This window comes from Tubulanus polymorphus, chromosome 5 (assembly GCF_964204645.1).
Source record: "Tubulanus polymorphus chromosome 5, tnTubPoly1.2, whole genome shotgun sequence".
Taxonomy (NCBI): Eukaryota; Metazoa; Nemertea; class Palaeonemertea; order Tubulaniformes; family Tubulanidae; genus Tubulanus; species Tubulanus polymorphus.
In genome coordinates this window covers 10,362,029-10,383,498 of record NC_134029.1, presented here as the reverse complement: position 1 = coordinate 10,383,498, position 21,470 = coordinate 10,362,029, and the positions used below count along the sequence as shown (strand labels likewise).

The following is a 21,470-nucleotide window of genomic DNA, read 5'->3' as shown; positions in this document are numbered from 1 at the left end:
TATTTGGAAAACTTAGTTGATGGTAAAGAGGTACGAGCTTATTAAGTTTAAGTTGACATGAGATGAACCGACACCTTGATATGTATTTGTATTCGGATGGGTAACTTTTTTACAATGAAGGGGCAGACCTCTTACTTTTAAAAAAGGAGGTTAAATCAGTAAATTCAGAATGAAAACATAAACCTTCACCGTTTAAAAACATATCACGATCATTCGCAGAATACGCACTATTTTTAACAGACATCGGGGATATAAATGATTCAAACTGAGGTTTTAGAAAATTGTTAACACGCTTAGTCATTTCCTTGTTACATGAAATAAAACATGGTAGTGCGCTTGTTCGGATGTCGGAAAAACGTACGTCTTTTCATTTACAATTCAGAGAAAAAACGGATTCGGGTAGTATAGACGATAAGAATTTTTTCCGTCCTTAAACACTTTTCATTTGCATGAACGTACACCCATTTTCTGTTTTGATTTTTTTTAAAGAATATATTGTCTCTGTGCTGTGAAATCTAGGTACATATTGTATAGTTATTATAACCAATGGCTCGTCGGTTCTGTTTAGAGAAAAAACTAGCTCCAATTTGCCAGGAATTTTACCCGTGTTCATTCTAAAGTTATTGCTCCATAAAAATGTTGATGTATGTATGATTGCCGTTATATCACTGAATTAATGTAGGGTAGTTTATAATTGAATGACTACAACATGTGTGTTCCTGTCTAAAACTCATTCAGCAATCTTAAACAACATTTAGATCATTCTTAGAATAAGTTTGACCATATGTATTGACCCTTGCTGGACGGCACTTTGTTTGGATATGTTTGAGTGATGGACATGGTAGCCGGGTGATTCCAACGGAAAAAAGTGTGTTACTTAAGTTTCACTACAGCGTTGGCCTAAACTCCGTGGGCCCGGTTCCAAAGTTCGTTGATTTTGTACATTTACATTTATTCTTTATTGCTCCAAATTGTACATAATTTTTCGAGCACAAAAACAGCATTTATATACGTAGAAATAAAAGTTTACATACTTCTTCATAATATTTTAACATAAACTGCAAGTTTTCTTATCACATTTCTATCATTTGTATTGAATAATTTCCTAAATTTGTAGGTAGTTGGGTTTACTGTGAAAAATTTGGGTATATACGCATTTCGCAAGTTCAAAAAATAATTACATTCCAAAACATAATGGAATTCGTCACCAATTTTGTTTAGGTTACATTTGGTACATAAGCGATCGCCCCTTGGTATGTTTTGGTATCTACCAGTTTCAATAGGTAGCGGGTGATTAGAGCATCTAAATCGGATAAGAGCCGAACGTAAATCCATTGGTAGGTTAAGTAAAAATTGCTCTGTTCCCCATTCTAATTTAATGCTACGATAAGTGTCTAGTTTTAAATAATATTCGAGAGATTGATGCCAATTTTGTTTAAAACCATCCTGTAGTCGTTGTTTGACTAACTCCGTTAGATATCGAATGTTTGGGAAGGACTGCTCGTACCAAATGTAACCTAGGCCACAATTTTCTAACGTTGATTTTACGCATGATATCCATTTACTATTATTGCCATTAACATGATTGTAACAGTGGTAGTTTCGATTTACGCCAGTTCTGGAGCTACGTTGAACCAGGTATGGGTCTAGTGAAATGTTGAAGACAACTGCAAAGCCACTTAGCAAAAACGCCGTGATAATTAAATATATCAAGTGCTATTTGGATAACTATGAAAACATTCATTCTATTATGTGTTCGACCGATTCACTATGGTTGTATTCGATTTTTGAACCACGGCCGTTAAAGCGCACTCAAAATCTTTCAGGACATTAGACATATTTTAGAATATAAAAATGCCTGTAGATAAAAATGTCACTGAGAAATTTTTGTCGTCTTGCAAATTGCAATGGCCTTATCGACTCATTTCTATTCACGAGAATGTTCATAAATCTGTTGTTTGAGTATTAACGACAACGAAGTACATGTATTTACATTTATCTGATTTATCGTGACTGGAAGACATTGTAAGTAAAACTAGAATATTGTAACCTCGGCAAAAATGCTATATTCCGAGCGCTGTCACGAATCAGACAAAAAGCGATCATTGAGGGTTCCGAATTTTTATATATTATGTCTTTTGTTCTAAACGAACTCGTGAATATTTCATTCAGAATTTCCGGGAAAGTTAGGTGGCAATAAATATGCGAAATAGCATTTTCTAAAAAACGATCCATGTTCCCATAGCATTTCTACCAATTTTTAGATTAGATACCCTGCTTAATGACCAATCTTGGTTGTTTATGTGACGTTCTACATAAGCAGGTACACGATGTAGAAATATTTGAAGTTGATTATTATCATCTGAGTCGCGTTCACGAAAGGAAAACCTTTCGATGCACACACGTGCGCCGACGAGTGTTATCAGGTTTTAAATGTCTCGTGGGTAAGAAGAATATCTCTCATAGTCGACAGTTTGTTTGCTTAAAACAAATTTTATATCTACAAAATGATTTATTTCCCTTTGACAAAGCAATTTTGTCTTTTTGCGTTTTGTTATATGTACTGCTCAACACACACGCACACGCGCATGCGCACGCACAGCGCACCCACACGCACTCATATAGTAGGTGAATGAAAAATGATTATTTGGTAGACTTCAGTCAACTCCCGATTATCCGCCCTCCGTATATCGTCAACTTCCGGCTTCCGCCAAGTATAAGCTTAAGACCGAATTAATTAATAAAGTAAATTAATACCTTCAGCTTCTTTTTTTGCCAAATTATCGCCATCCGCCATACGATGTTCTGAACAAACGTTATAATAAGAGTTCAATTTTGTTTGATTACTTGCCATAAAGAATATTTAATATTTAGTTAAGTACGAATTTACTTATTGGCAACAATAGGTCTACGTTTTGATATTCAGGGGCCAGTTGTTTAAAGTAAGTTAGAGTTAACCATTGGAAAGTTGATAAAGTTATAATTAAAAGTTCATTGTTACTATCGTATTTATCGTATTTTTGAGCAAATGTACTTTTGTGAGCAATATAATTATATTCGATCCTATCCATGTTAACATCTATGGTAGACTACAGGGATTACCAGTTTTAAACTCTCGTCAGAGTACAATTGATGAATATCTTAAATGATAGAAAAAACTTCTCGCTACTTCTTATTAAAGGCAGAGTCCAATGAAACAGTTCAACACGTGTTTATAGAAAACGGCTTAAATAAATATGGTTTTAGGTAATTTCGGGGGTCTTGAAGATAATGTAAATTTAAGCCGCGATTACACGGAGACGAGTTGGCCTGGACCATATTGGCACGGATCAGACTCGAGTCAAATTTCGAATTGTGTGACTTATATCGGGGTGACACTGGTGCCAACAGTTGGTCCGGCCAAAAACGCTCGTGTGATCGCGGCTTTATTCTTCACTGGCTAATTAGAAACTCGGCCCTCACAGTGACTGACACTAGGAAGGTGGCCTCCCTGGTGACACCAAACCTAATTATCTTTCGCCATCTTCTGTTCAGCTGTCGACCCGGATGTTTTCTGAATAACTGATGAATTAATTATTCATAAGATATCTGCCGGAACCAACATAACGTGGGACATCCTAGATTTGGTACATGTAGTAGTATTCTGAGATCATATAATATCTATTCCCATTACTGTGATCCTAGGTCAACTCAGGGTCACAGGAATAGGAAAACGCATGATAATAATTCCACGGTTGAACAGTTTTATTGACAGGTATACATATATATGTTGAAAGTAACGGTATAAGGTATAAATTTTGAGTGAATCCATTTTTAAAACTTTTACTTTTAGCCTCAAAACTTATAGCCTCAGAATTGTAACTCGTGACTCGAACTATGATTTTGAGTTTCAACCAGGGTCCTGAATATTGAAATGTCAGATTGTCAAGCATTTCACCAATTGGGCATGGTTTCCCTGGAACCCTTGTTTCCGCATATAATGATTATTCTGTATTAAAAAAGAGGTTTTGTTCATTCATCACAAACTGTGAATATCTGTGAATTTAAATATGTGATTGGTACACACGGAGAAAGGCCATATCCTTACTATACATTTTAGCCAATTTCTACATGACAGGCCATTTTTGAAAAAAATATTTATAATTTTCAAAAATATTTAAACAACCATAAGGCCCTGGGGCGTTACATGCTGAATAAAAAGACAATTTACGGTTATCTTCTACTATACATTTCTCCACTGAATAACTTTATTCCATTCAGACTTATTTTTTACGGAAGAAGTCGGAATATTTAACCTTTTTTCAGATAAAATGTGGATGATATGGTTATTTCCATAGTACAATCGATATACCAGAATCTATATACATTTATGTTATATTTACGTGGTAAAAGAAAAGAATTCCGCGGATTCCGCCTCTGATCTATTTTTTTATCTACAGATTATATCCACATAGTCATTTATCCCTATCTTTCTTCGTCAAGAAAATCTTGAATATATAATATATACTATAATATATACACGGATAAGTGGTTATTTTCGGAACAAGATCAACATACATTGCCATCATTTCTCGACGTCTTTGTTCACTTATTTAAAGCATGATAGATATTTTTACCATTGTTCCCCGGTGGACAAAATGAGCAATGTACGTACATATAGCCATCGAGTCTACACAGTGCCTGGATGCAACCAATATATCCTGTTTCAGGATTGATTGTTCGTTGTGAATATCGAAGTATTGATTTACCATGATGACTTTATCCCCCCTTGAAGATCTCGCGGAATGAAATTAGATGAGTAAATTGGCATCCCTTTGGAAAGTCGATCGATCGTGAATGCACGCAGTTATGGCAATACCCGTTCTGTCCCGGTTCAGGGCAAATAGTTGAGTTTGTTTTCTATGCGAAGAAGCATTGTTGAACATGCAACGAAATGTCCCCGATTTTGGGTTAATGTAAATAGCAAAAAAGATATGTATATCTATGTCTAGATTTACGAATTCCAAGTGAGCTGATTTTTCCAGGAATAAAGTACAATTGCAAATCCTTCTACTTAAATTTTCGGACAATCGGCTGTTTGGAATTAGAATTCGCAATGCGATGGAATTCGTAGTGCAATAACTTTCAACGAGTCCATGGTACGGTATTTGGAGATTATTGCAAGTTTACCTTAATTACCTTTATCACCGCACAGTTTTGTATGTGGATCGTACGTTGGCCCAGAAGCGTTAGCATTCTAGTCGTTATTACCATTATCATCGCCTCAATCTGTTCAATGCAAACGATGATCGTCGATGATCTTAAACATGTGTTCGGGAGAGCGCGGTTTATTTTGATACAAGTGGGCTTATGAAAAAAAACGAACAAAAACGAACCGAAGCCGCGTTGATTAGGCCATCGGGTGGTGGAAAGGTTCAGATAATTTTACCATTCAACTCAGTACCTATGATATTAAGGTGGTCGCGCTGCCCATGGGTTTTAACGACCGTGTCGTAACTCATATGAAATAAACTCTTGAAACGAAGTCTAACAAACGTAATACATATCGTTTATCATATACGTTACTGTTATAAAGAGAGCAAAGACGAGGTGTAACCACAGATGGTGACGGTGCAAGGAACTATTGATATAAAGAAGTGAGGGTACCGCAATGAAAGGATCAAATATTCTGTTCACGCGCAACAAACATGTACAAATCTTATCAATCAAAATTCAATGGATAAAACGACGATAAAACGCCATGATTGACGTTGTTCGCTTATCAGTAACCAAAACGTGATGTTTCACCATTCAACGAATTTCTCTAAAATTGTGTACATTTTTAATTCCGAATTCAAAAGAAGTCGTTATAAGACTATTATAAGACATTAGCGTCGCTTTTAGCACGGACTGGTACAACAATGATATCATCAGTCTACCGCATAAGCACGTTTGATTCTACACATCGATGCGAATTTTGAGAAACCAAGAAATTCTGCGCTAAAGGTTATATGTATTATTTATCGTCTGCGGACGGATGGTTTTTAGCCCACTGAGACTTTATTCCCAGCGAGCGATTGCGGCGACTTTTCGTCCGTCGTCCGTCCGTTCGTTTGACGGAATCCAGTTATTTTGGTTATGAGTTTTGAAGAAGCTTCAAGGGATATTTGGTTTAATACGTGTATCTACCCAAGAAACACACGCTGCCCTATAAAACTAGCCCCTATCAGATTCAAAATGGCTGACTGGTGGTCATTAGTGTTTTGCTGATATCAGCATTTTTTACACAATCTTAAGTTTTCAAAGGAAAATTTTTAAGACGCTATAATCTTTCTATGGCCCATCAGCCATCAGTGTTGACCGGACACAAAATGGTCATTTTGAGCACAAAAAGGAAATTTTTTCCCTGAATTCCGAGACATGTTGATTCCTAATGATTTGTAATTTTTCATTGAAATTCATGATGGTAATAAGCTTAGTTTGGGAAAGGATCTTTGACATTTCAGACGGCTTTTTGATCAGTCAATAATTGCCAAATATTGTCAAGCAATCTGTGGCCGGGTGTCATCAGTCCTCATTTGTAGATGCGAAAAGGGTTTTTTAATGAAAATATTGATAGGTTTGAACTTATATATAGTCTTGATATTTGATAATTGTGAGCACTGCCGTGGGATACATCTTTTCGCATGGAATTGGGATGGCCCAGTTTGTTTCTTTTTTGCCACCAGGGAGGGTTGAATATTGAATTATATACAATTTGTCTATTTATATTTGTATCCAGGTCTATGCTTATATTTGTAACCGCAATCAACTGCAAATTTGTAGCTCACGATATGTTCTATGATTGTGGTGAGTTTTAAGGTCATTGGTTTCTTAATATGTTCACCAGGGGGCATTGAAACTTTATATCGTCAGATTTTTAAGCATTTCAAACCACTGCCCAAGTGGGCATGGTGTCCCTGGACCCTTAGTTTGAAGATATGATTTAAGTAGAAAATAGAATCTTAATCAGATTGAATTAACTGAATTACTGTGACTTGCACCCTTTGTTTAAAAATTCCAACGATCAGCCACAAATTGCTTATCATCTTAGACTAAAGTAAACCCCCGATAAAGCGCCCTTCCATTCACCGACACCCCTACCGCAAGGCTTTTTTCTCAATGTACATCTCAATAAAAATACACAGTAAAACACCCGCGATACACCGCCATACTCTCTATACCGCCAAAATCGTTCTGCACCAATGTTGGCGGTATATGGGGGATTACTGTATTTCAAAAGTGATATGAACCGGCTTCAAAAATGAAAAAAATTCGGATATTTAGTACCAGTGACGAAGTCTTTATCCTTATCGTGAATGGAAAATATGAATAATATTGAACATTCCTGGCGTAGGGTGAGGGCTTGGTCTCAAGAGATACAAGTACCTTTTATGATCTTAAAATAGGGATTGTCCCCGTTATTTATTAATTTGGTTGGTAAATTTCGTTTGATTTTTCGATTGAGTGTCCCTTACAGACCCACCACACCTGCCGGGAGCGAAACAGGGGGTTTGATTTTGAAATCGGAAATCGAAGTACAGCCTAGTTGTGTGATCGGCGGTCGAGTTAACAGAATGTTTTTTTTAAATCGGAGTACATAATTGGAAATTCGGTTCCGGTTCATCCAAACAATCTTCCATTCAGTCTGAACCGGCAAGCGACTGATTGGGATGAATTTTTCTGGCTGGCTTATTTAATACATTGAGATTCTGGAAGATAGCTTTATCACAAGGTTTAAGATCATTTTGTCCATTTTTATATTTTTTTGGTCGTTTTCTACGTGTAAATAGTCCGGTAGTTTATTGTCGTTTTTTCTCGGGTAGATGTTGATGTAGAAGTCCTCTAAGTTGATGATCCCGCGTGTTGACTATATAGGAAGAAAGCACATTTCGAAACGCAAATTTTCCAGATGAGAGTATAGCCCTGGGGTATCCGAAGTGTAGTTGTTTTACACTGGGAGCAATTATGTGTTTCTAATATACAGTGCATAGTTAGGTCCGTGAATGTATCGCAATCAAACGGACAGTGCTATGCGCATTGATAGACCGTCAGTAAGAAAGCGGCACAGACACGTGAATATTGAATACATGTTTGTACACTACATATATACAGTCTTGATCGGGTTTTATTTACATTGTCACGATTAGGTTTTTGGTAGTTTTTAATGGGACTGATGTCAAGAGGCAACTTTCCAGTCACCATTGCGCGTAGATACAAGTACCTTTTAGTCTAGCACAGTGGCATTTGTCTTGTTAACATTTACGCTTGGTTACGCTGAGTCAGAAGAACGCCGGCTTATAGAAGACACACATATAGCTGTCAATAGGTAGAATCGTTATCATAGTTGTTGGTACATCCAAGTTTTAAAAATTAGTGACTGTTGTGAATATGCGCAAGGCTGCATCGTAACATTTGCGGTTAGTCGACTTAAAACAACACAAGTTGGAAAAAATCTAAATCACGTGGATCAAGTGGAAACAGATTTTATGAACGGAAAAGTTTTTGCTTTAATGCACTTATGATTGAACTTAAATGTTGAAAAAGGATCTGTTGAAAAAACTATATAAATGGGGCATTTTCTTATATATTTGAAATGATAACTCTTCGAGTATTTGCTACTACCCCTTCATAAAAAAACTTTTTTTTCAATATTGCTTCGCCATCAAAACATCGGATGCTTTCAAACTGCTTAGTAATTGGCCCCTAATTTCACGCAAACGAGTGTATAAATCAAGTAATTAGTCCCAGGCTTTGTAATTACTGAGCAGATTAATATGATGTCTGCAATATCTGCCCATCTAATTTAAGTTTCATAGAAACCATAAATAACTCTGAGTATAGCTTTAATTGGTACGGTCGTGAAAATATGAATGGATTCCCTGAACATTTATCGTTGGGACAAACATGATGGCACATTACATTGCCATGAACTAGTCATGCGCTTTGTCCTCAAATTAATGACATGTAATGTCAAAACACATGTACAACTATAGTTTATGATCAGTAGATGTTTCGTGAATTGGTGAACAAATTGTTATGCTCCCGTGTGTCCAATTCTTTAGAATCCTCAAATCGTCGAAGGAAAATGTAGCATTAAAGATTCTGTTACAATAAAGGATCTATTACAGGGCGAAATTCCTTTTCGAATATAACATTTGCTGGCACAAATTACTTTCCCTTGGCTTTGTGTCAGCTGTCAATAGGACGCCACAAGAGGATGAGAGATTTTCTCAATACGTGTATCAAGAAAAGGCGGTCTCATCAGGATCGAAACGAAAATTGATCTTGTTGAATGTTTGTTGAGTGAGTTATCACTGCCTAAGATAGTGAAGTCTTATGACTTCTGGATATAAGCTACCCATTTCTAGTAGATTGACGCGACACTACAATGATTCAAACTCTATCTTACTCAAAAACGTTATGATATGCATATACGTTGCATTATCCAATCACAAGTTGGGTAAAGATGTCAAGTCCTATGTTTTCTAAGCCCTCGAATTCCGATGACGATTCGGGGAGGATTCATCAAATGTGTTAATCAAGTACTGTGTTTTAGAAATGACGAAATATTGTCAATGAATAACCTTGATGGAAAGATCAGTAATGCCCAGAAAAATTACTTAACGACGAGGAATTCTGACCAACGTAATGTTTAAGAGATGGCAAAGTGAACTTTTCATTAGTGCTACTACACACAATGCAACGATGTATGGCTGAGGATGAACTACACGATCTCTATCGCTACGACAGTTATATCAATAGCATTCAATGTGACTGTTTAACAACGAACATGGACTGTTGAATGTTTAAACGGCCACTATGATATCGATCATAATTTTACAGCCATAGCGTAGAGATGATACTGATCTATATATGAGCTTAGTTTTATAGCTAATCAAACAGCCTACGACCGGTCTTAAGATTTTAGACCTCTTTAGACGTAAGTCATGATTAGGCACCTAGGTACAGGAGCGCCTTGGGGTAGAAAAAATAAGTTTATAACTAGAGGATGTGGGCCTAGTCGGGTTTTTGATTATTTGAACGGAAGATCATTTTGACCCTCGGGACATTAAGATGATCAGACCAAACATTCAGATTTTGAATTAAAGATTAAAGATAATTAATCTGTTTTATCATTACACCAGTCGTCCATCCCCGGGTATAAAAATACACGGGCAAAATTTGTCAGATGAAATGCTTCAGTCTGCAAAACGTCCATCGTGGCAACGAAAAAGGGAACAAGATTCTAGGAAATGTTCCATATTTTTGTTCGTCGATCAAAATGTGCGTTAGGTTTAAGCGAAGTTGAATGCCTCAGAAATTTTAGATAACGAGAAGCATTATTCGTGTATTATAACAGACTTAGAAATTGTGCACAGATAATTTGTGTCTAGGTTTAACTTAATGAACTGTCATTATGTCATTACTAGTGCGGTTAGTTCGTAACGTATTAATATTACACAGATTACCCATTGATTTCTGCGAGATGTCAGCATTGTGATTGACCTTCTAATGTCTTTATTACTCTTGGCTCGATGACTTGACTTTGTACAACGATTCTCTAAAATCTAAGATGGAATTCCGTCTGAAATGTAAGCGTGTCTAGACAAGCACTAACAAGAGACAAAGTTCCTATTGCGAGTTGTGTAATGCGTACAAATTGGAAATTATTTAAGCAGATGAGTTCGATCACTCTTTCGTCTATCAAAATACTGACAGTGCCGACCAACAAAGCTCAAGTGAAACATCGAGGCAGCTAAAGCAAAAGCCAGATTTGGCCTTCATTAACAGCGCGAACTTGCTATGATATATGATACGACGTAAGATACAGATTGCAGCGAAAAAGTTTGATGTCAACGCAACAAGTTCACAAATCTTCAAGTTGGATAGTTGATGCGACTTGGCGATTTATATTTCACTGTGGTATTTCATTTCTAGGTGTACTTGTGTTGCATTTTTCTTATCGAGCGGTGTAAAGGGAACGAATGTTAGTAAAATTGTCATAACAATGTCATCCAATGTTTTATTTTGCAGCCAGCGTTCGATATGGTTTCATATTCATTGTATATTGTTCTTTAGATTCTGATACCAAAGGCCACGACCTACTTACGTGAGAATGGCTATAGTCATGTCATTATATGTAGGGGTGTGATAATACCCGTAATTACATCACGAATTTATTCAACGCTTTCCGTGACGTGATACAATGGAAAACTCAGTTAAAAATGTCCATAGTCAATTAATTATCATCATTATTATTAACACACGTATTTAGTGAGTGTGAGAACATAAAAAAGGCATCCCTATATCAAACGGAATAAATAACATAGTTCGTAATTAGGAAGACATTTATATCAATTAGTAGATTCTATCGCTCGGTGATAAACCTTACTATTCTCGCTCGATCCATCGAATATATGATGTTTGCCCTACAATAGCTGTGTTTTTATGGGTTTATATGTATATTTATTTTGTTGTTGTTGTGAACTGACTGTTGATATGTTACATACCCTCTGGTGAAGAAATTTCTTGGGACTTATTTAAACTAATTTCGATGCGACCTTTATTGTGAGACTGAGGGCTACTATTCGATCCAAAAATTCACATAGCGGTACAGGATGTCCTCCCACACTAACCGTTATCATGGGCTTGCTTACAAGGGCTATCGCTATCGCTATGAAACGTAACGGCGCTTTTACAATTAAGTGTCTAAAACTTCTTAATGAATGTATATGAATAAAATTGACAACACTTCAATCCCTAGTCGCTGTTATGTGATACCGGTATTTGGATCCACATTGCTACTGACGTTCCTGATATAGACTAGAAGTTGGGAGAATTGCAGAGACTTGGTTAATACCAATGTATAATATTCTCCTCCCCACGTTGACCTGACATCTGACATCACATGGATGTGCTGACTTGTTAGAAATGGGTTAAAATTTATCAAAACAAACTCTTTTCACTATATCCATTCCCCTTCTGTGCTGACTAACTGATACCCTATAGTGCTGGAGATAATTTGAGAATTTTGGTAAATTCCACCTTAGTGTGTTGAAGAACGGGAATACCGCTATAGTGCGTCTACACCGTGGTGCGGCGTATCAGTATCGGTGTATCGTTACTAATATTTCACTTTGACAGGTGATTCCATTTTTCAATAGAGATAAGGACTAACTACTAATTACAGCAGTGCGGTGTATACTAGCAAAATCCATCGTCGATTTATACACCGCAATGCGGTGAAGACGCACTGAAAGGGTTTTAAACGATGTTATAAATGTATTCTATTATATACAAAACACGATTTATATTTCTATCAGCACTTGTCGGAATGAAAAAAATATTTTCTCTTAAAATTATTAATTCACATATAGCGTGATAAAAAATCCTACTCAAACGATCTCTTTTAGCGTCACGCGCGAAGCTGCAAGCTATGTCAAACCAAAGTGTACTACAATCAACTCATCTGTATCGGACGGTCAAAGAGGATGTTCGACACCAGTTATTTTGTCCTCAGCGCTCAAAGCATATTGAATTTGAATTGTATGTCCGGTATGCAAACGACTACGTACATTATGCAATGCCATTGACTCCATTTTTTTAGTCCATGGTACTCGAGCTGATCGCTTGGCAATAACTTGGTATAAATTGGTATAAAGTAACTTCTCTGTTCTATGTTTTACCGTTCTATGTTTCAATGATTAACGAAGATGCGTCGAAAAGGCACGTATTCAGTTAAAACGGAAAGATCTTGAAATGTTTGATCCGAGTTACGAAAATGTACTACAATTTCTTAATTTCCTAAAGGTCTTAAAAATTCTACGTATGGGTTTGCAACTCACAAAATCATAGTAGACCATCTGAGCCGTTGCAGTTGCCAGTAATCGTAACCGACATAAGCAGTGAAGCAACTGGTCCGATATCGTATCCCGCAAGTCGACCGCAGTTGCTGGGAATCGGAGCGCAGTCGACATAAGCTGGGCTGCGATCGCGGTTGCTCTCAGTTGCGTCGGTAGGAGTCGGTAGGCGTCGCGTTGCTTGTCGACATAAGCCAGCCTTAAGTAGAGAGACTGATTGCCACTCAAAATCAATTCAATATTCTTTATTTTCGTCAACGTGTTGCCGCAAGTTGTTTGACAAGTTACACGGAAGTTAGTTCCTGGAATCTGGAGGCTTACATTCCTTCAGAGTGGCGCCCGATTGCAGAGGAGCGGTTTTCAATTGTGTTCACGGAGAGATTTCCGCGCATTACCTATCTTTTAGTTAAACCAACTCGAAGACATTGAAATCGGTAGTCATTTGATATAATACATGTACGTAATGTTTTATTACTGAAATTGGATGGAAACTTAGTTGATAAAGAACATTTTAACGTTACTACGCAAAAACCGTGTTCCGTCTCTAACGCATGCGCATTAATAAGCGCTGGAAAGACGAGATATCGGCTGAGTGCGCAGGCGTCATCGCATGTATATTATGGATGACTTTGGTGTCGGGCTATAAGTTTTGTATCCCGAACAAATTAAATATACTGATCTTTTTCGAATCCACGATTTTCATGTGGTATTTCGATAAATATATTTTGATCAATATTTTTTTGTTAATGAAATAACATAAAATGACTGGAACCCAAAAGTGTCGATTCAACGATTTTCTACCGCTTATCATTGTGCATGCGTAAGAGACATTGGAAACATAACGGTTTTTGCTGTTACTATATCATAACCACACAGTTGAGTCGCTTTCATTATATCATCTTGTTCGAATCCCACGATAAAAGCCGGATCGAATCAATTCACGTTTATTTCTTTCAAAAATTGATATTAAATTTATTGATGTCGGAATTTATTTGACACAATTAAACTTTTTATTCCTACTTGTATTAATGATATTGCATAACGAGTTTCATTGTATTTCTGTCTCTTTAGTTTTATTCGACCACGGTGTCCCAGAATTTCCTTCATTCTAAATGCGCACGGTGCAGCTGCGCAGAAAACCCGTTATCGCCGCATCGCAGCTCTATCTCATGTTTATTGTTCCTCGTAGTTAATCAATCCCTGCGAAACGTTAAATATAAGGCTCTTTTTATAAGCAACCTACGTATGTCAGCTGCTGCGTCTGTCTCCCATCTCGTGAAAGACATCGCATGATATGCACTTTTGACGTATACGACGTATACGTTGACTTATTCATGATTCAAATGAAAAAGAAATTGCCAAACAACGGGTGCCGGCACTAATAAAGATAACTGTATTGATATCCGCATAAAATTTCGCAGTCCAGAATTGTTTCGCAAATGTTGAATGGACATGTTACATGGTTTCGGTGAATATTTTTGGCACGTGATAAAGGGCCATAGGTAATTTGATAATCGCCGAGCAGGCAGCATTGAAGTTGGGCTTTGTTCAGATTGTGACTGATATCTGCGATTGTCTCCGGAACGGAGACTGCATAGTATGCATAGTATGCATATATATATATATATATATATATATATATATATATATATATATATATATATATATATATATATATATATATATATATATATATATATATATATATATATATATATATATATATATATATATGATGTGTTGGTGTTGCGTTGCCTTGCACTTTATTTTTGAACGGATAAGTGCGTTACGGTTCAGGGAAAGATATACATTTGCGGCTATGCTTTCACGCATGAGTCTTATCGCAGTACATATATAAGTTGTCATTGGGTAGAAAGATTTATATTTTATTACCTTTCACAGGATTTTGGTCATCAATAATACGCATAAGCTACATCGTAATATTCTGTTCCATCAGTGTTTTTTACGGGTTCACGCTAGTAACTTTATCAGACGACGAAGTCTCCGCTGGAATCCTATAATTACCTTATCGAATTCAAAAATATCTCCTTAGAATTTTTTGACCGAAATTATTACTCGTCACAGTAATGAAATATCTAATAGGATATAAACAACATATTTATATAATTATGGTATGTTAATAGCATTTTTAATTGTAAGCACGACGTTAATCGCTGCGTAATTGTGGACTACATGACGACCGAGTTCTGTCCAACCGCTTGCAATTAATAGACAAAACGAAACAAAAAAACGTATACCTTCCATCGCGTTCTGGATGCGATATATTGCTGTCTGCCACGGATAATTACGTGTGCGCATTTTTCCATCTACTTTGATATACGATACGCAGTGACGTTAATCGTAACTCACCGCTGAAAAAGACCATGCAATGATATCAGTATTTGAATAAAAATAAAAGTACATTTACTGTTAAGTAATGGAGATTATAACGCTTGTTTTCAGATCTAGGACTAATTGAGATTTAGGATACTTAAGAAACTCACGAACACCCAATGATTATTCGTTAAGTAAACGATTAGAAAATTATAACGTTTCGATCAAACCTTCTTCACTGTGAAGTCAAAACGTAAATCTCCTTAGTGATCTGTCAACGAGGGCGCTAAAATGCAACGCCGAGAAAAGTGATAAGTAGGATTCAGTTTTGACGCGCGAACAAAAAATAACTTCATGCTGGTACCCACACTAAAACAAGAGACAAAACTAGGGGTGCTAAAAAGGTTGTTTCTTAGTACGCAAAAACGGATTTAAGAGAAAACTTGTTTATGTCATGTAATAACCTTCTTCTATTTGAGCGCCCTGATTTATATTTCATAAGCCTTCATAAATATAGAAGGTTCTTTCAACTCTAAACCGCTCCCATTGAATACATTCCATTAGATTTTTGAATTTTTAAGTCTCGTAAGTTGATCCATAACCTCAATAAAAAACGAATAAAAAACCACTCTTTTAATTCAGCGAATGGAATTTCTTCGGTATTCTACGTACTTCCAGGAGATTAATTTGATTGCATTTCAGAATAAAGCCCTCGAATTGATTTCAGTAGTCGCATGTTTCGCATTTTGCCAGCCTCAGTAAATCATGCATTTACAGTTGAACCTATTGACGAACTGAAAAACTATGAGAGAATTGACTGATAGAGAAATTTTCGCATTTGGGCATTAAATCATTTCGAATGATACTTTGAAGTTGATACTTAACAATAGGTTCTGTTTATGCAAGATCAATTGATCACGGCAAAGATAACTATTTAATCAGAAATTATGATGGTCGAGAATACCACAAGCGTTTTTATGATTCATTACTTATGAAACTTCTTGTGCGCAGATGATGTTTTTATCCTATTTATACATCGCATAAACAGTAATCGATGTTATCTATGTTTAGGTGGTAATTCTAGTCGGTTGTGATAATTGGACCCCGTGGAGCGAGTGGTCTGAGTGTACGGCGGAATGCGGCGGGGGCGTAAAAAAACAAATCAGATCCTGTCTTGCATCGTCGTGTAATGGTGATACCGTTCAGTATTCTGTTTGTAATATTCAGGTAATTTTCTCGAACTATTTCCCGATGCAATGTGCGTATAAATATTCATAAATAATCACCATGTGAAATAGATGATGCATGTTCAGCGTGACATATCTTTCAATAAGTGTAGGATATTTGGATAAAACTATCAAATTTACACCAAGCGTAAGCAATTTCAATATAAATCGTTAATGTGAGAGTTGGAGAATTTAAATATTTGAAGTCAACCCTCAACAATTGATTGATTCTGTGAAGCTGATGATCTTGCAGTCTTTGCTACTTAACATTTCTGACGGTAATCACGTACATTGCCTAATAAAAAAAAGAAACTATTTTTCGAGCTACAAAACAACGAACGTCTGTGCCAGGAATTTCACGAACTCTTGGATATGTCGCTCAAACCAGTGACGTAAACTTTCTTGCGTTATCTAAAGTCTACTCTATACAGTATTATCAATTTGTACCCAGTGATTTTATGTAGGCTAATTTTTCATATTTTCAGCCTTGTTCCAGTGGGACAATAAACCAACGCGATTATCTCTGTGGTCGCCTCAATGCGGCCTCTCATCGGGGAAAATTTGAATGGCTATCAACGGGTCTTGCGGGAGGCAACCCGTGCAGTCTTTATTGCCGCGCTTTGGGACACAATATTATAGCGAAAATGGCACTGAAAGTCCCTGATGGATACTGGTGTCTTGGAGAATTGAGTGGCATGTGCATCAACGGAACCTGTCGTGTAAGTTCATTCTCTTCATTAAATTCGCGAATAAATAGACCAAAACTCAAATTCAAAATAGTTTTACTGCACCTTGAAACTCTATCGACGCGAATTTTTTAATTCTCAAACAACAAGGATATCATCGATTTTGATATGCAGGACTAACAAACATTTATATATTTGGCACGAGAGCCGTGTACGCACCCGGTATTAGTATATAATACACATCGAACGACCCCTGTCTGTATTAAGCAAAAATCGCCGTCAATCCAAGTTTAATAGTGAGAGTATTAATGATAATCATATGTACAGAATTAGGTTTCATAAATGAATAGGCACATGAATGAAAAGGACAACGCCAAGCCATAAGAGCTGTGCCCATTAGGGGTATTGCCCTGTAATTAATCCAGGTAGCAATACCAAAGGAAGTCATCCCTGTGCTATAAAAAGGATAATTTCACTATAGTATTTATAAAAGTGCCCGGTAAGAATCTATGCCTCAAAATATGTTTAATTTACCGATATAACATGATTCAAATACATTAGACTTTTGCCTTTTAGAATATAGGCTGTGATGGTATATTAGGCTCCGATAAATTGGAAGATGAATGTGGAATATGCGGAGGTCAAGGTGAAACATGTGAGAAACCCAGATACGTATGGCAAGAGACCGTATTGACGCCCTGCACGGTCTCCTGTGGTGTAGGTAACAACACATTTTTTAATGATCTCCACAGCCACAAAATCCACCGCCGATCAGTTCCATATCCCTCACATAGGGAATATATTCAAGCATACAGCATAATGGAATGAATTGTTTTCAAATATGCTTAACGAAACTTTTCGAAACTACGTATTTTCGAAGTTACGTTCACTTGGTCTCTAGTTTTACATGATAGATGAATGGAATCCCACGCTATTTCTATCCGCTGCGATCGACTCTTAAAGAGATGTATAATAGTTCTGTATGATATTCAAAAAGAAATGTCTAGACAGAAGATTATACACTTACAAATAAAACAATAACAAATCGCAGAATAAAACTGAGGGAAAGTAAACAACGTATATATTTCTCTTGAAGTGATTTTAGTGGATAATGTTTGTGTCGTGTACACGTTGAGTTGATTGAATATTCAATTCAAATGATATGTATATAGCCTTTACGTAACACCGTAACTGCCTTTTTCAAATGCGATGAATGAGAAAAATGGTAAGTAAAAATCCGAATATTACACAACAGCTGAGATGTAAGACCAGACATTGTATCAACATTGATGAATTATTTGTTTGGGGAATTGAATAAACCATATTCGAGGAAATATATATTCTGGTGTCGCTTTTTAGCATCCTTCAGCGCTGATGTTTTAATTTGACTGCTTATTTGCCATGATAACACGTATATCACGGTGCATGTAACATAAACAGAGTAGGTATGATTTTTAATGTGTTATATTTCTTGCTTACTGAAGGAACAAATAACACGGAAGGTAAAAGGAACATCTTTTTGTGTTTGTTGATGTAACAAAGCTCTTTTGAAGTAGACATGATATGAATTTACCGTTAGTTCTTAGTTTTATATTTGTTGGTTTGTTTTTAAACGCTTGGAAAAAGTTTGGCTAGACTAATTACGTAGAATGTGTTATATTCGGTAATAGCTAGTGCGTTAGTACCGTTTTCGTTTCCAATTAGCTGTATTATGCTGAATTTCCGTTCGATATATAGGAAGCTTTTTGCTGGACAATTTTCTTTTTAGAAGAAATCCAGATACATACGATAATGTGACGACGAATTACGCTAGTTATAAAAGCGTCACGTTCTCGAGCTAAAGAAAGTTCACCAATCAATAATCAATGACAATACAGTCCAAATATTTCATAATCAGGTCGACAAACGACGTCTTTCTATTGCAAAGACATCAGAAAGGATAAGCGAGTGAAGACAATGCATTGTGACCAAGGAAAAAAACCAGAACGAAAAATAATCAAGTGTGAACGAAGAGCTTGCGAAGCCAGGTGTGTGACTCAAACTTAAAAACAATTGTTCAATTGTTGCATCTAATATATCTTTCCCAAATTGAATTATTTAGCGTAATTTTTCTGATCAATCTTGCACGATTTTCATAACGTGTCGAAAACAATGATGCGTTTTTTTATGATACCGCGCCTGTTTTAAATACGGTTTTAGTTAGTAATACATGATATGCGTTTCAATGTTTATAGATATCTATATTTCTATTATCAGTTGGCTTTTAGGGACCTGGAGACCGTGTTCGGCAAACTGTGGAACGGGACTTACGACACGCACGCGAACGTGTGTATACTTGTTACCCGACGGTAATCATACGAAAGTTAACGAAACTACCTGCAATAAAACCCCTCCTATTGCAAGTCGACCGTGCCGGCGTCAAGCATGTCCGAAGTGGAAAGTGGCGAAATGGTCTCCGGTATTGAGAATTTTATATTTTGTTTATTTGGGAATTGTTCATGAATTAAGTATCATAAAAGCAAACATCCGATTTGTATTATTTATCATGTGAATATCCATTTTCAGTGTTCCGTGCCCTGTGGTGCAGGGATTCGATACAGAAAAGTGCGATGTGGATCCAAGTACAAGGATCACTGCCCAATATCGACAAAACCTTTAACGAGCATACCGTGTCACACAAACGTCAAGTGCCCCTCAGATCTTTCAATTTCACCTGTTTCACATGACGAAGAAGCTAAGAAACCAATGCGCGTCGATGGAATGGTAGGTGACCAACCCGCTGCCACACATGAAACTGGGTAAGATTTACAATATATAGCGCAGATATAGATCCATTTGTTAGTATATTTCAATTGTTAGCAGTTATTTTCTAATGTGGCAACCTGGTGTTTGGGTAAATATCCCGCAGGACCAAAATGTGAGTTGTTGTAAGTGTTTAGGCAGTGTTGATAGTTCAGGTTTTTTTCTGGAGTTAATTTCTTGAGTATGCTATCCACATGTAAACAATTGTCAGCGATGTCTAAGTGTAGGCATTCTGTAAAAAATCCTTTTACACTTCTGAAATATTTCTGTATGGACCATTTGATTCAAATCTAGAATTCCACTTGATCTAAGTTATTCATAACGAAATATTATGGGTCATAGAACTTAAGGTCATACTGATAAAGATTGTGACTGGATGGTTTTGATGGTTCAAGTCCAGTATAGCGTGGAATAGTTCCCGCTCAAGGATACATTTTTAGAAAAGGAGTAATTCGGCTGCGTATTTTTCAAGACAAACCGACATACCGACAAACCGACATACCGACAAACCGACGAACCGACATACCGACAAACCGACGAACCGACAAACCGACATACCGTTAAACCGACAAACTCGTATGCCCTCGATCCAGCCACGGGTAATCCACGGAAAAACCCTGTCCGTCGATCCTAGCCACATTATATAAGGGTAATCCACTCAACCACACAGCCCCTCGATCCCAGCCACATTATATAAGGGTAATCCACGCACCACCCAGCCCCTCGATCCCAGCCACTTTATATAAGGGTAATCCACGCACGGATTTGTCTTTTTGTCGGTTCGTCGGTATGTCGGTTTGTCGGTTCGTCGGTTTGTCGGTTCGTCGGTTTGTCGGTTTGTCGGTTCGTCGGTTTGTCGGTTCGTCGGTTTGTCGGTATATCGGTATGTTCGCACGTCCCTATGGCGTAATGTCGTAAGATTCAATCAGTCCAATATTGGCGGATTAATTCCAAATACCGTTCCAATGTGATAAGTCTCTGCTGGAACTATTTAATGCTATAATGGACTTGAGCCGTTTTGATTAGGAAATTTTGTTATAGCAAAAATGAAAAAATAATCAGCGATAGAATCTTACTTTATGTTACGAGTACCATAAGTAAGAGTTGTTTTCATGGCGTGATTTCAATCCATTTATTCCGATATTTTTACACTGATTATACCCTATATGATAGATATAGAATGAATGACGTCTAAATATGGTTGGTTAGTAAATAGTAAGTCAAGAATTGAAATCACCGACGATCTATAAACTATATTACTGATAATCATTCGTTACATCCACCCATCAAGGGATTCGAACTCACTAAGCTAAAGCCGTTCCCGAACCCTTGGCCTCGTGACTCGTTGGAGTCATTATCAGCCGACCACAACCCAGTCGGGCCAATCACAGCAATTGTAACAAACGACATCAGGCTTCTTTTGAATTTTCGGTGAAATGGACAAATGAGCAAATCAGCGAATATTTAGCGAAAAAGGAAGTAATTTCACAACTTGACAAATTTTGTATTCATCTGTGTTGTATGACGTCACACACGAAAGC

General features: G+C 36.9%; 1 protein-coding gene across 1 annotated transcript in view; it reads left to right on the top strand.

The window, feature by feature from the left end:
• Nucleotides 1-21,470, top strand: part of LOC141904905 (protein madd-4-like) — a 42,266-nt gene that overhangs the window by 723 nt on the left and 20,073 nt on the right. The window contains exons 2-7 of the mRNA XM_074793515.1: nucleotides 16,287-16,442; nucleotides 16,927-17,160; nucleotides 17,704-17,848; nucleotides 19,025-19,154; nucleotides 19,384-19,585; nucleotides 19,693-19,925. Of these exons, the coding sequence (XP_074649616.1) occupies nucleotides 16,287-16,442; nucleotides 16,927-17,160; nucleotides 17,704-17,848; nucleotides 19,025-19,154; nucleotides 19,384-19,585; nucleotides 19,693-19,925 (1,100 nt within the window). The remainder of the gene's footprint in view (nucleotides 1-16,286; nucleotides 16,443-16,926; nucleotides 17,161-17,703; nucleotides 17,849-19,024; nucleotides 19,155-19,383; nucleotides 19,586-19,692; nucleotides 19,926-21,470) is intronic.